We start from the raw sequence: 10838 nt of genomic DNA on the forward strand, positions 1-10838 counted from the left end.
TATATAATACCCTGCGGGTCACCAGTTGCAGCAAAGTAAACTGGGTTCCCTTCCCTACCCCTGTCCATCCCTTGTTAATGGCGTTTCTGAGCAGTCTTCATGCTTGAAAACGCACACGTCCATCCCTCTCTCTGCACCAAACTGCAGAGCCAGCGTGTAAATCGCTGAGCTTTTGTAGCAGACTGCAGGCTGATGCTTATTGGGCTCCTGAACTTCAAACAAAGTGGTGAGCAGCAGTCAGGATCTGGCCCAAGAAAAGGAGCAGTTGTGTAAAACTGGAGTTTAAAAAAAACACTTGCTTTCCAGCTGAAAACAGATTTCTCTGAGTATAGCTTGTATTTGAACTACAGGTGAAGGAGATTTTTCAGGCCTCCCCCTTCTTCGTGAGAGACAACTGTGTGTCGATAATGAATGGAACCGATGAAGGTAGGCTAACTTGTGGACACACTTTCTGCAGTCCTGGAGATCCCTGGTGCACTGTGACAAGTCCTCGCGCGCTGTAATGGGAACCCACAAGCAGCGGGTTCGACACAGTTTTCACGCTGCTTCAGGCAGTGCCTGACAAAGAGATCTTGTGCTGTGTTTTCCAATTTGAAGTCCTGAACTCTGTCCTGATTTTTAAAGCTCTGAGTGCCGGGTGGTCCCTGTGGGATCACCAGGAAGCCACTGTGCAGTCAGCACTTCTGGAAAGGTTTCTGAATATCCGCTTGTTGAGACAGTCTTCAACAACTGGTTTTGCACACCCTGCTCTTGGCAATGCTTATCATAGCTTTCTGGAAGTATTTGGTCATAGTGTTAACTATAACTGATCTAATGTGTGTGATTGTGAACTCAATCTGAAAAAATGTTATATAGAAAAGAAAATACAGGCTGAAGTAAGTTGATGCTCATCAAAAAATGCTGAGGACAGAACCCAGAATCAGTCTGGGTTTAAAATAATTTGAAGAAACATGTCTAAATTCTAAGTAACTGAGTATGGAGGTGTGTTTTAAATCTGCTTAGAAACCAAACTTTGAAATAGCTGGAGCTGTTTGGAGCTGTTTATGAGTTTCTTTTTTACTTGCTTAATGGAAGAAACACATTGTAATTCTTCTTTTTGTTTTGTTTTAAAATCGTTAATAACAGTGACAGCCTTGGTTCAGCCAAGGGTTGAACTGGACCATGTTCCTTAGCATGCCTTGAGTTTTAACCCCATGGATAAATATTTGAATTTGTTGACATAAGGCCCGCTAATTCATCTAATTTATGGAGAAAAGGTTTATAAAACAAGAGGAGGGCAGAAACAGTGTGGCTCACAAGAATGCTTAGAGGAAAATAGGAAAAATTATAACACTGAAAAGATCAAAATTCCTAGTATTCAAAGGAAAGTCCAGTGCCTCACATCAAACAAAAGCCGACCAGTGGATGTTTTCCTAGAAAATTAACAATTAACAATCAGTAATCTCCTTGTCTTTTAGCTAAGGAGTGAAGCCTTTGTGACTTCTTACCCAAGTTTTTGACCTGTGAAATACAGAGTTCTCCAGGCATTTCATATATGGGGCTTCTCTCCCAAATATCACATAAGCTCTAGTGTAGAAGGTCATTCTCTTTGCTCAAGGCATCTAATCTTGGTTTTTGATGGCCGTTGACAGTTGTGGAATCATTGGCTTTGGGGCAGGATGGGTCAGGGGAGCTCAGCAGAGCCGGTCCTATTCACCCTTCTTGAAGGTTCTTCTTGCTTAGCTCTCAGCTAAACATCCTTCGGAGACTTTGTATTAGAAGTCCTCCATTTATGAAAGAGGGATGAGGGAGCTTGTGGCAGATGGTCTCTGATGTGTCTTTGTCTATTGTTGGATGACAAGCTCTGGTTTGATGATTATTTTGTTTAGATGGAGCTGTTAAACTGAATGAGAAAACTTAAAAATGCCTCCAGCTAAACAGGTCCTAAAGCAGAAGACCTTGTAATACAGCTCACCTTATTTGTTACTGTTGTTAGATAAAACGAAATGGTATGGTCTAATAGTGTGTCTTCTGAATGTTTTCCTTATTAGGTGTTTCAGCCTGGATCACAGTAAATTTTTTAACAGGTATGTGTACACGAGCATGTGCATAAAGGTATCACCAATGCTGTGAAATTCATGCCGTTTTCTGCTCCTGCATGGGATTTCCTCATTCATTGGGATGGAGTGGGAGAAAGAAAGATCTGGGAATAAGTCAGCAGTTGGTTTTGGCCTGGCCTATTTAAGTCATTAGGATTTTGGCCATTTACTTGACAGAGTGAGGAGTTTAATCCTTTTTCCTAGATGTTTAATGTAGCCTTTATTTCAATTCCCTGTAGGGTACCAGAGCGCTTTATTCCTTTTTAGAGTCTGCCACTAGCTCTGGCTAAATTTTTAATGTGGATATTCTAGATGTGCTTGGCAGCTGCACAGAGTAAAAGAAAGAGTGCTATGCTACTTCCTTACAGATTTATAACATAGAAATACCGCAAGTTAGAAAGGGTAGCTGAAGAGTAAAGAAAAAAACTAAGCTGAAGCCCTCTCTGACAATAAGTAAAGCAGTCTGCTGTCCGAGCGCTCTGTTCAGCACACACAGTGTGTGGGGCAATACCACAAGTGCTCTAATGCTTTTTATGCTCACAGGAAATATCAGAAAGGTCAGAGATCTTCAAATATCAGCTATCATGAGGTACACCGAGGTAGTTGGGACAAACTAGTCTTGTCAGGAAGGTGTATTTAAAAGATCTAACTGAGAAGAACTGGATTTAAATGAGAAGAGATTGCCAACCCATCAGTCTGTCCCTTGGCCATAGGAATGTGCAAAATATCACTAAGGGATCAGGGAGAGGTGGCCAAGAAAACCACATTCCTCTCTGTTACAAACTGGTTACCAGAGTAGAGTTTGCAAAAGGGTCCTTGCATCCACTGAGAAATGTTTAGGAATCCAATAACCAAAGCTGCTGTAATGAGGGCATAAACAGCCACCAGAGAAATAGGAGAAACTGTCACTTGAGGATTTTCAGGTCACCCTGATAAAGCCAAAATAAGTGCCCCGTAGATGATGGTGTAGTTTAGTGCTGGCTGGAAGCTGCCAGGTGGACTTAGATTGTTCTCTTTCTTTACCACTGTGCTTCTAGTTTTGTTCCTGGCCAGTTTCTCACAGTGCCCACCATGGCTTTGTCTGTTCTGTCACACATTTCAGGTAGCCTAGATGATCCGCAGAAGAGAAGTGTAGGGATGCTGGATTTGGGTGGTGGATCAACACAGATCACCTTCCTTCCACGCACAGAGGTAATGTGACCACGCACATTGTTGGGAAATGCTGGTGCAGAAATCGGGAACTGCTCAGATTTGTGTCCCTTGGAAACAGACCAAGAGTTTGTCAGTATGACGCGAAGCCACGCTTTTGACAGAAAAACCCAGGTCACTTGGTAACATCTGCCTTCTTAGAGTCGGTCACGGAGGTGTTCACAACTCTTTGTCAGTTCTCTTACTCCAACGCCATGGGTTGGTGGTGCATGTGGTAAATCTGCCAGGACTGCTTTATCTTGCGGGAAAATACAGTGTTTGCCTGAGTGTCATAATCCTTGACTCTTAGTTTGTGCTGCTTATAGTGAAGAACTCAAAGGCAATGCTGTTAGTGAATTCAGGTCCAATATTTGGCCTATATTGGGTTTTAAGAACACAGTGCGATGCCTTCTCAATCCTTGTTTCTGGTTTTCCTGAGTTCACTCAGCTGCAAATGAATGCTTTCTAAGGAGCAACTGTTATTATGCGGTAAAAAATACATGCTCATGTTTGTGATTTCAGCTTCCTGTTGTGGCATTTTTATAGGTGTTCTGTGAGCTGGAAGCCCTGTGGATGTGGAGTTGTAAGTCTCTGCCCCGAGCAGAGATACTGTTCATAGTAAAGCTGCACAAAAGCAGAGGGTTGGGATGCTGTATCTAGTGTAATCAAGCCTGGGCTAATCAAGACGTTGTGCTCTTACAGCAGAATGACAGGGGATGTGAAGAGTCCAGGATGTGAAAATCCTGGTGTTAGAGATGGTGTTAAGATATGAGCAGCACGAATAGCATTGTGGCCTGAGCTCTGCTCCCCACAAATGCGCTAGCTGTGCTGGTGCACTTGGGGAAGAAGCTGCAAAGTGCTTTAGATAATTACCCTTTCATTTCTTCAGACCACAGGCTGGTCCTCGCTCTGTTCCTTGGCAAGCACAGTGATGTGCTTTTCCTCTAGCTTGTGGAAGTTCACAGCTGAATTCACTTGAGTAGGAAGTGACTGCGTGCCTGGCTTTCATATTATTTTGCACACAGTTTTCCCTAGTAGGGATCATGTGAAGAGGCAGCTGCTGTATAGCCTCTTGACAAAAGCAGTTAAGAGCTGGAATAATGATTCCTTTTTAATTAAAATAATTATTTTATAGACCAATTTGTTTTGGATACAAATAGAAATTTAGCCAGTTTGGACTCTGTCATGTGAAGATGCTATTTTAGCTCCAGGTTTTGTGGTTGTCTTGTGTATCAGCAGTCAAATAAAAATACTTGCAAATTCATCATTTCTCTCTGAACCATGCTAGGATTGTTTCACATTTTTCTGAGTGTTTTGGAGGATTGGGTTGTTGATGTTTGCTGCTGCTGGCAGAAACCTTGCAGTGACATCTTTTTCTCCCTCCAGGCAACTCTCCAGACATCTCCAGTTGGCCATACAACTTCATTTCAGATGTTTAACAACACCTACAAGCTGTATTCGTACAGGTTAGTTGTGGGAAATAGAGCACACTGTGCAGATGTGCTTTCTGTGAAGCCAGTGAGACCTAGGTGTTTTGCTGAAGTGGGGTCCTTGCAAATGAGTACTGGGAGGAATCTGAGCCATGTCATTGTGGATTAACCTTGGCTGCCCGCCAGGTGCTCACCAAGCCGCTCTGTAACTCCCCTTCCATCAACAGGACAGGGGGGAAAAAAAAATGACAAAAAGCTCGTGGGTCAAGATAAGGACAGGGAGGTCACTTACCAGTTACTGTTGTGGGCAAAACAGGCTCGACTTAGAGAACTTAGTTTAATTTATTGCCAATTAAACAGTAGGATAATGAGAAATAAGGACAAAATCAAAAACACCTTCCCCCAACCCCTCCCTCCTTCCCAGGCTCAGTTTCGCTCCCAGCTCTTCTACCTCCTCACCACCAAGTGACGCAGGAGGATGAACGGGGGTTGCAGTGAGTTCGCAGCGCTTTGTCTCTGCCATTCCTTCCTCCTCACCATCTTCCCTGGCTCCCAGTGTTCTGGCAGAGGGAAGCAGCTTCTTCCCACCTATGTTTGCTGTGGGGTGTGTTTGGGCTCAAAAAGAGTCAATTATGTATGGTAGAGGCTGTGCTGCCTTTGAGGAGAGTAGGAGAAATGTTAGGGGAATGCCTTCAGCATTCCCAGTTCTTCAAGAGCCAGATTACTGTTGACAGCTATTGCCTCTGATTTTTCACAGAGAGATTATCCTTCTGGGTAAGGGTGATACGAGAGCGGGTTGTCACATTCTTCCCCTTATGTGCATTAGCTGCTGACTCGAGCCATTTTGCTGGGACCGTGTAGAGAAGACTGGCATGTCCCAGCCAAGTTGTCAGCGGAGTATCAGAGGAAGGATGTTTGTTGTTCACAGAGCCTTTTATCCCTTTGCAGTTACCTGGGACTCGGGCTGATGTCAGCAAGGCTCGCCATTTTAGGAGGAGTTGAGGGAAAACCCTGTAAGTTATGGGAACTCCTCAAGTCTTGGCTCTGAGCATAGGGTACGTAGCCCTGTTGTGGGGGGGAGGAGTTGTCTGTCCCCTTCCCACTGGGCTCATGGTTCCTGAGTGGTATGTGGACTCCTGTCACCATGGCTGGGTGCATTTGAGACAAATGCAGGAGGTGACACTGCTAGATCCCAGGAGACCTGGATTCTTGCCAGCCCTGGCGGGGCATGGGACATCTGACATCATTATTGGGGCCTGGAGGTGCCTCACTGAGGCTGTGGGACAGTATGGAGCAGGGCTGTGGCTGAGGGATCTGAACCTAACTCCTCATATTTTTCTCCCTAATGTGACTTTGGTTTGCTTCTGCAGTAGGAGAAGGGGAGGAATTGATCAGCCCTTGTTTACCACCTGGCTTCAAATCTGAATGGCAACATGCTGAGATAGTGTACAAAATTAAAGGACAGAAGGCAGGTATAGTGATTTATCACTCTTCCTATCTAGGCCAGCATGCGATTAGCAGAGTAAATGATATACTCTCAGCCTCTTGCAAAGACACTAGATTCTCTGTTTATTGTTCTGTTTGGTTCCTTTTGATGTGCTGTTAAAGAGATTCTGCAGCTCTTTCCTCTTGTGCCATGGTGTGTCTGTCCAGTCAGTAAAGCTGCTAGTGGTAATGCAGATGGAGTTGAACAAGTGCTGAACAGGTCTTACAAAATCCTTCTGCCTCAAGTGACGTTGTCCTTATCTGATCTATCGCATACTTAGTCCCAACCTGAGGATGGTAAGTGTTGCCGCTGGAGGAAGATGCAGATTTCAGTTCTCTGTGAAGAGCTTACGAAGTGCTGTTATGCAAAACAGAGCCTGTTTCCTGGCAGATCCTAAATAAATTGTACGTATATTTAACTCCCTGCTTATAATATGCTGGGTTTCTTGGCTTTCTTTTAGGTGAGCCTCTGTATGAGTCTTGTTCTAACAAAGTGGCAAAGATGCTCTACAAAAAAGTGCATAAAGCTGAGGAAGTGAAGGACTTGGATTTTTACACTTTCTCCTACTACTATGACCGTGCAGCAGAGGTTGGTCTTATAGGTACGTTTGCGCCTGCTTTGTTTCATTTTAAATTACAAGTTGTGGAAGAAATGGTAACACTTAGGCACATCACGATGCTTTGCTAAGCTGTCGTGGATCTTAGTCTTTTCTTACGCTGCTGTGCACCATTGGTCTCGACTGGATATTGCGTGCTGTTTAGTTTCTGTAGAAAAGGGACTGGGGCTGTGGAATAGGACCTGCAACTTCTGGTAATGTTTTTTAAACAAACTGTCTGCATTTCAGAAATTGTTGTTGTCTGATTAACTCTACAATCCAAAATAGAAAAAAACCCTCATAATGATAAACAAATTTCTTGGGCAATAAAGCAGCAAAGGGAACTTGGGCTGTGTGTTTTGCTTCACTGACCTTTTGAGATGGAATGAAGATTTTCAAATGATTCCACATGTATTCAAAATGCATCCCATCTCTTTTCCAGTGGTATGCTGGTGTACAGCAGGCTGTCATGTCCAGTGGTAGAAAGCAGATGATGAGATCTCAAGCTAGTTGGGACAAACTAACCCCCCTCCTCAGCCACTTTGTTTACAAATAGTTTCAGATTTTATATGTCGCAGAGCGTCACTGCCCTGTCAGATCTGGTCAAAGGCATTAGCTGTGTTCAGGCATCACCGGGCAGGGCAGCACAGACGTGGGGACAAGGTGAGAGAGTCTGTAAACTCTGTTTCTTTAGCAAACAAGGCTAAAAGTTCTTCATAAAACGAGGCTTTTCAATCTATATTAAGAATCTTTTAAAGGTTGTTTTACCTTTAAAGCAAGTGTGAGTTTTGTCATTGATTTCAGTGGCTCAAGGTTTGATTTCCAAACAGCTTTTGTGACTTGAATCTACAATTGCCTTTATACAAAAATCATAAAAGACCATGGGTTGTTTTTTTTTTCTTTCAGATAAAGAAAAAGGAGGAAGCTTAACTGTTGGTGACTTTGAAATTGCAGCTAAATATGGTGCGTAAAATACAAACACACTAGTAATTCATACCCAGGGGGCAAATGTGTGACATACTGAGAAGCCTGATTTTTTTTTATTTTAAGTAAATATTGAGCACCTCTCTTGAGCACCTTTCTCCATAGCATCTCACTAATATTTCTGCTTATTTCTGAAAATCTCAACTATTTTGTATTAATTCTTGCTTTTGCAGCCCACATAAGACACATCTTATAATACTTATATTTCAAAACTCTCTCAAGAATTACTAATAAACTTGGCCATTAACAGTTGTCCTGAAATCATGCTTTCAAAAGAGATGTGGGGGTTCTCATCCTCTTAGGATAACCTGGTCTTATTTTTTCTTTTGTGTCTCAACATTTGTTCATACGCTTGATTGTTAATTGGAAAAGGGGGAAAACCGGTTTGTAGCTTTTTGCTTCACCAGCTGCAGAGAGAACTGCCTGTGCAGGTTTACAAATGTAAACATTCTTTTCTTAATACCACAAACTCAGGCTTTGATTGAACTGACGTGGGGCTTTTTGGTAAACTTTATGAATGACTGAACAATTGTTGCAGTTCTGATCTCTGGACTACCATTTGTATAATTAATACTGAGAAAGGAAGTGGGTTTTATTTGGTCTTTTCTTTTTCTTTTGTCTTTCCATTTGTCGTCTTTTTTTTTTTTGTGGTTGGTTTTGTCAACATCTGTTGAGTGCTTATGCTCGAGATACATAACATGCCCGAGGTTGGTCAGATTTTTAAAGGCTCGAAGTAGACAGAAGAATGTTTGGAGGCCGTTTTCATCCTTTCCCGGAGAGATACAAGAAACTCAGCTGTCTTAGGGGAGAGACATAATGCCTTGATCTTCCTTCCAGTATGCCAAAGCTTTTCTGCTTCTGCTAACGTGTGCATGTCATTTCAACCCCATTGTAACAGGTTCTGTCACTGCACAACTCAACTGACAAGAGGTGGTTTATGGATTCATTTGAGGTTTTTCAAAGCTGGGCTGATGCTAGGCCTGAGCCCACAGTTCGCATTCAGATACTGTTTTCTTTCTCCTTAGTATGTAAGACCATGGAAATCAGTCCTGGAAGCAGCCCTTTTCTCTGCATGGACCTCACGTACATCACTTTCCTCCTGCAAGAGCTGGGCTTCCCGAAGAGCCAAGTCTTTAAGGTGATGCACAAAGTGGATTGCTGGGAAGAGTTGGCAGGAGGGTGCTGAGGCAGTAGTTGTCATGTCAGTAGCTCAGTCCTTGATTTGCCTTCTTGCTACAACACATGCTCTGCGATTGGGGGTGGAAGGACACTGTCCCCATGATAGTCATAACCAGTTGTGATAACCTTCAGCACTGTATTCACCTTGCATGCTTCTCCTTCTCCCAAAGAATTAGTTTTAACTTTTTTGTTTGATTTTGTTTTTCCAGCTTGCCCGGAAAATTAACAATGTTGAAACAAGCTGGGCGTTAGGAGCCACTTTTCATTACATCGACTCACTCAATAGACTGCAGTACTAAAGCTCCTTGAAGGTGACATTTGGGAGTCTCAGTTTTTGGAAGCCTGATGCGGGAGAATCTGTTGAAGGGCCTGCTTTTGGCTTCTGGAGTCCATTGGGAGGTCATCATAAACTAGGCCCCTTTCCTCCCACCCCCTGCCAAGTCCCCTCCATCACTAGCTGTTTTTTACAGTGCAGAGTGCTGTATCTAAAGAATAAGCCTTGATTTGACAGCATCTGCAGTCAACTTGATGTAAAACTTGATCATTGTTGAAGGAAAACCAGGACTCTGCAGGACATCTATGATCTCTATGAGAAAAACACACCTTTTTGGAATATGCCTGTACTATGTGCTTGTACTGTGCTGAAGTCGCTGTAGGAAATGGTCACTCCAGAAGGAACTCTTTACTGTCCTGATTTCAGGGTGTTTTTTCCTGTTTGTCAGCATTTTTCCGTGATGATTTTTATTTTACTACTTCCGTGTTTGAAGGTGAACTTGTGTGTGTGCGCGCATGCAAAGACAGTGCATTTACACAGATGTGCTGCTGACAGGCAGCAGCTTTGAAGTGCGGTGTGGAAGTCTCAGCTCTGCTTTCCACTTGCTGAACTAGCAAAGGTCAGGAGCGCTCTGGGAACTGGATATAGACTCAGAGGCACGAATCAGAGCCTATATGCCCCGTAGGGGTAACACCTACAGCCTAATGTTGGTTCCCTGGCTGTTGGGAGATGGATGGTGGAAGACAACATCAGATTTGCTGGATCTAGACAAGCATGGCTGGGGAGTTGGGTACGGGGCTAATGATGGGTTTGGCAGTTATAGAGTCGGTCAGGGTAAGACCGATGAACAAGACGCAGACACAAAAATAAACCCTGAGTGCAGCTTATTGGACCTCACAGACATTTGTGCCTTGGCGAGGCTGATGCACGGCCCAGGGTGAATGCTTTTACCATGGTGGTTTGGGTGCTGCTTCCTGCAGATGCATCTCACTTTGATAAATGAATGTATTGTGGTTGCACTGAACCATGGCAGGGTAGCTGCAATGCACCACTCCAACAGTGTCCTGTACGGAGGCAGCGGGAGCCGGAGAGAATGTACTGCGCTATTTGCAATCTAATCGTGGAATCATGTATTCATGTGGATGTTTAGAGCAGATCCGAGTGGTCTTTTGGGCGTGCAAAAGAGCCCAGGCTCCTGGAGAGCCAGCAGCGCGTGCCGCAACTTGTGGGCTCGTGGCCGCAGCCTCGTCCGTTCACTTGGGCAGCGAGACGTGGTACGGTGGCGTGCGGTGCTGCGTGGCTGCTGCCTCTGCAGCCGAGTGTAGAGGGGACACTTGAACCACACCATACTGACAATAAAACCCCAGTTTAAAATGAAAAAGTGGTGGTGGTGGTGGTGTGGCTTTTAGCGCCAGAGCCTGGAGGGTGGGTGGGTTAGGAAATGAGTGCCCTGATGCCATCGCTATCCCCCCACACCATCGCTGCTCCCCTGTGCCATTGCTGTCCTCCCACACCATTGCTGTCCCCCCACATCATGGCTGCCCCCCTGTGCCATCGCTGTCCCCTCGCACCGTGGCTGCCCCCCTGTGCCATCGCGGTCCCCCCACACTGTTCCCGCCCCCCC

The 10838-nt window shown here is 44.4% G+C and overlaps 1 protein-coding gene across 1 annotated transcript in view; it reads left to right on the forward strand.

Moving 5' to 3' along the window:
* Positions 1 to 9585, forward strand: part of ENTPD6 (ectonucleoside triphosphate diphosphohydrolase 6 (putative)) — a 13130-nt gene extending 3545 nt beyond the window's left edge. The window contains exons 4-13 of the mRNA XM_009894840.1: positions 351 to 426; positions 2031 to 2066; positions 3181 to 3269; positions 4653 to 4732; positions 5645 to 5709; positions 6067 to 6168; positions 6643 to 6783; positions 7684 to 7740; positions 8787 to 8899; positions 9150 to 9585. Coding sequence (XP_009893142.1) covers positions 351 to 426; positions 2031 to 2066; positions 3181 to 3269; positions 4653 to 4732; positions 5645 to 5709; positions 6067 to 6168; positions 6643 to 6783; positions 7684 to 7740; positions 8787 to 8899; positions 9150 to 9239 — 849 coding nt within the window. The 3' untranslated portion in view covers positions 9240 to 9585. The remainder of the gene's footprint in view (positions 1 to 350; positions 427 to 2030; positions 2067 to 3180; positions 3270 to 4652; positions 4733 to 5644; positions 5710 to 6066; positions 6169 to 6642; positions 6784 to 7683; positions 7741 to 8786; positions 8900 to 9149) is intronic.
* The last annotated feature ends 1253 nt before the right edge of the window (positions 9586 to 10838 follow it).

This window comes from Charadrius vociferus, unplaced genomic scaffold, assembly GCF_000708025.1.
Source record: "Charadrius vociferus isolate BGI_N301 unplaced genomic scaffold, ASM70802v2 scaffold411, whole genome shotgun sequence".
Taxonomy (NCBI): Eukaryota; Metazoa; Chordata; class Aves; order Charadriiformes; family Charadriidae; genus Charadrius; species Charadrius vociferus.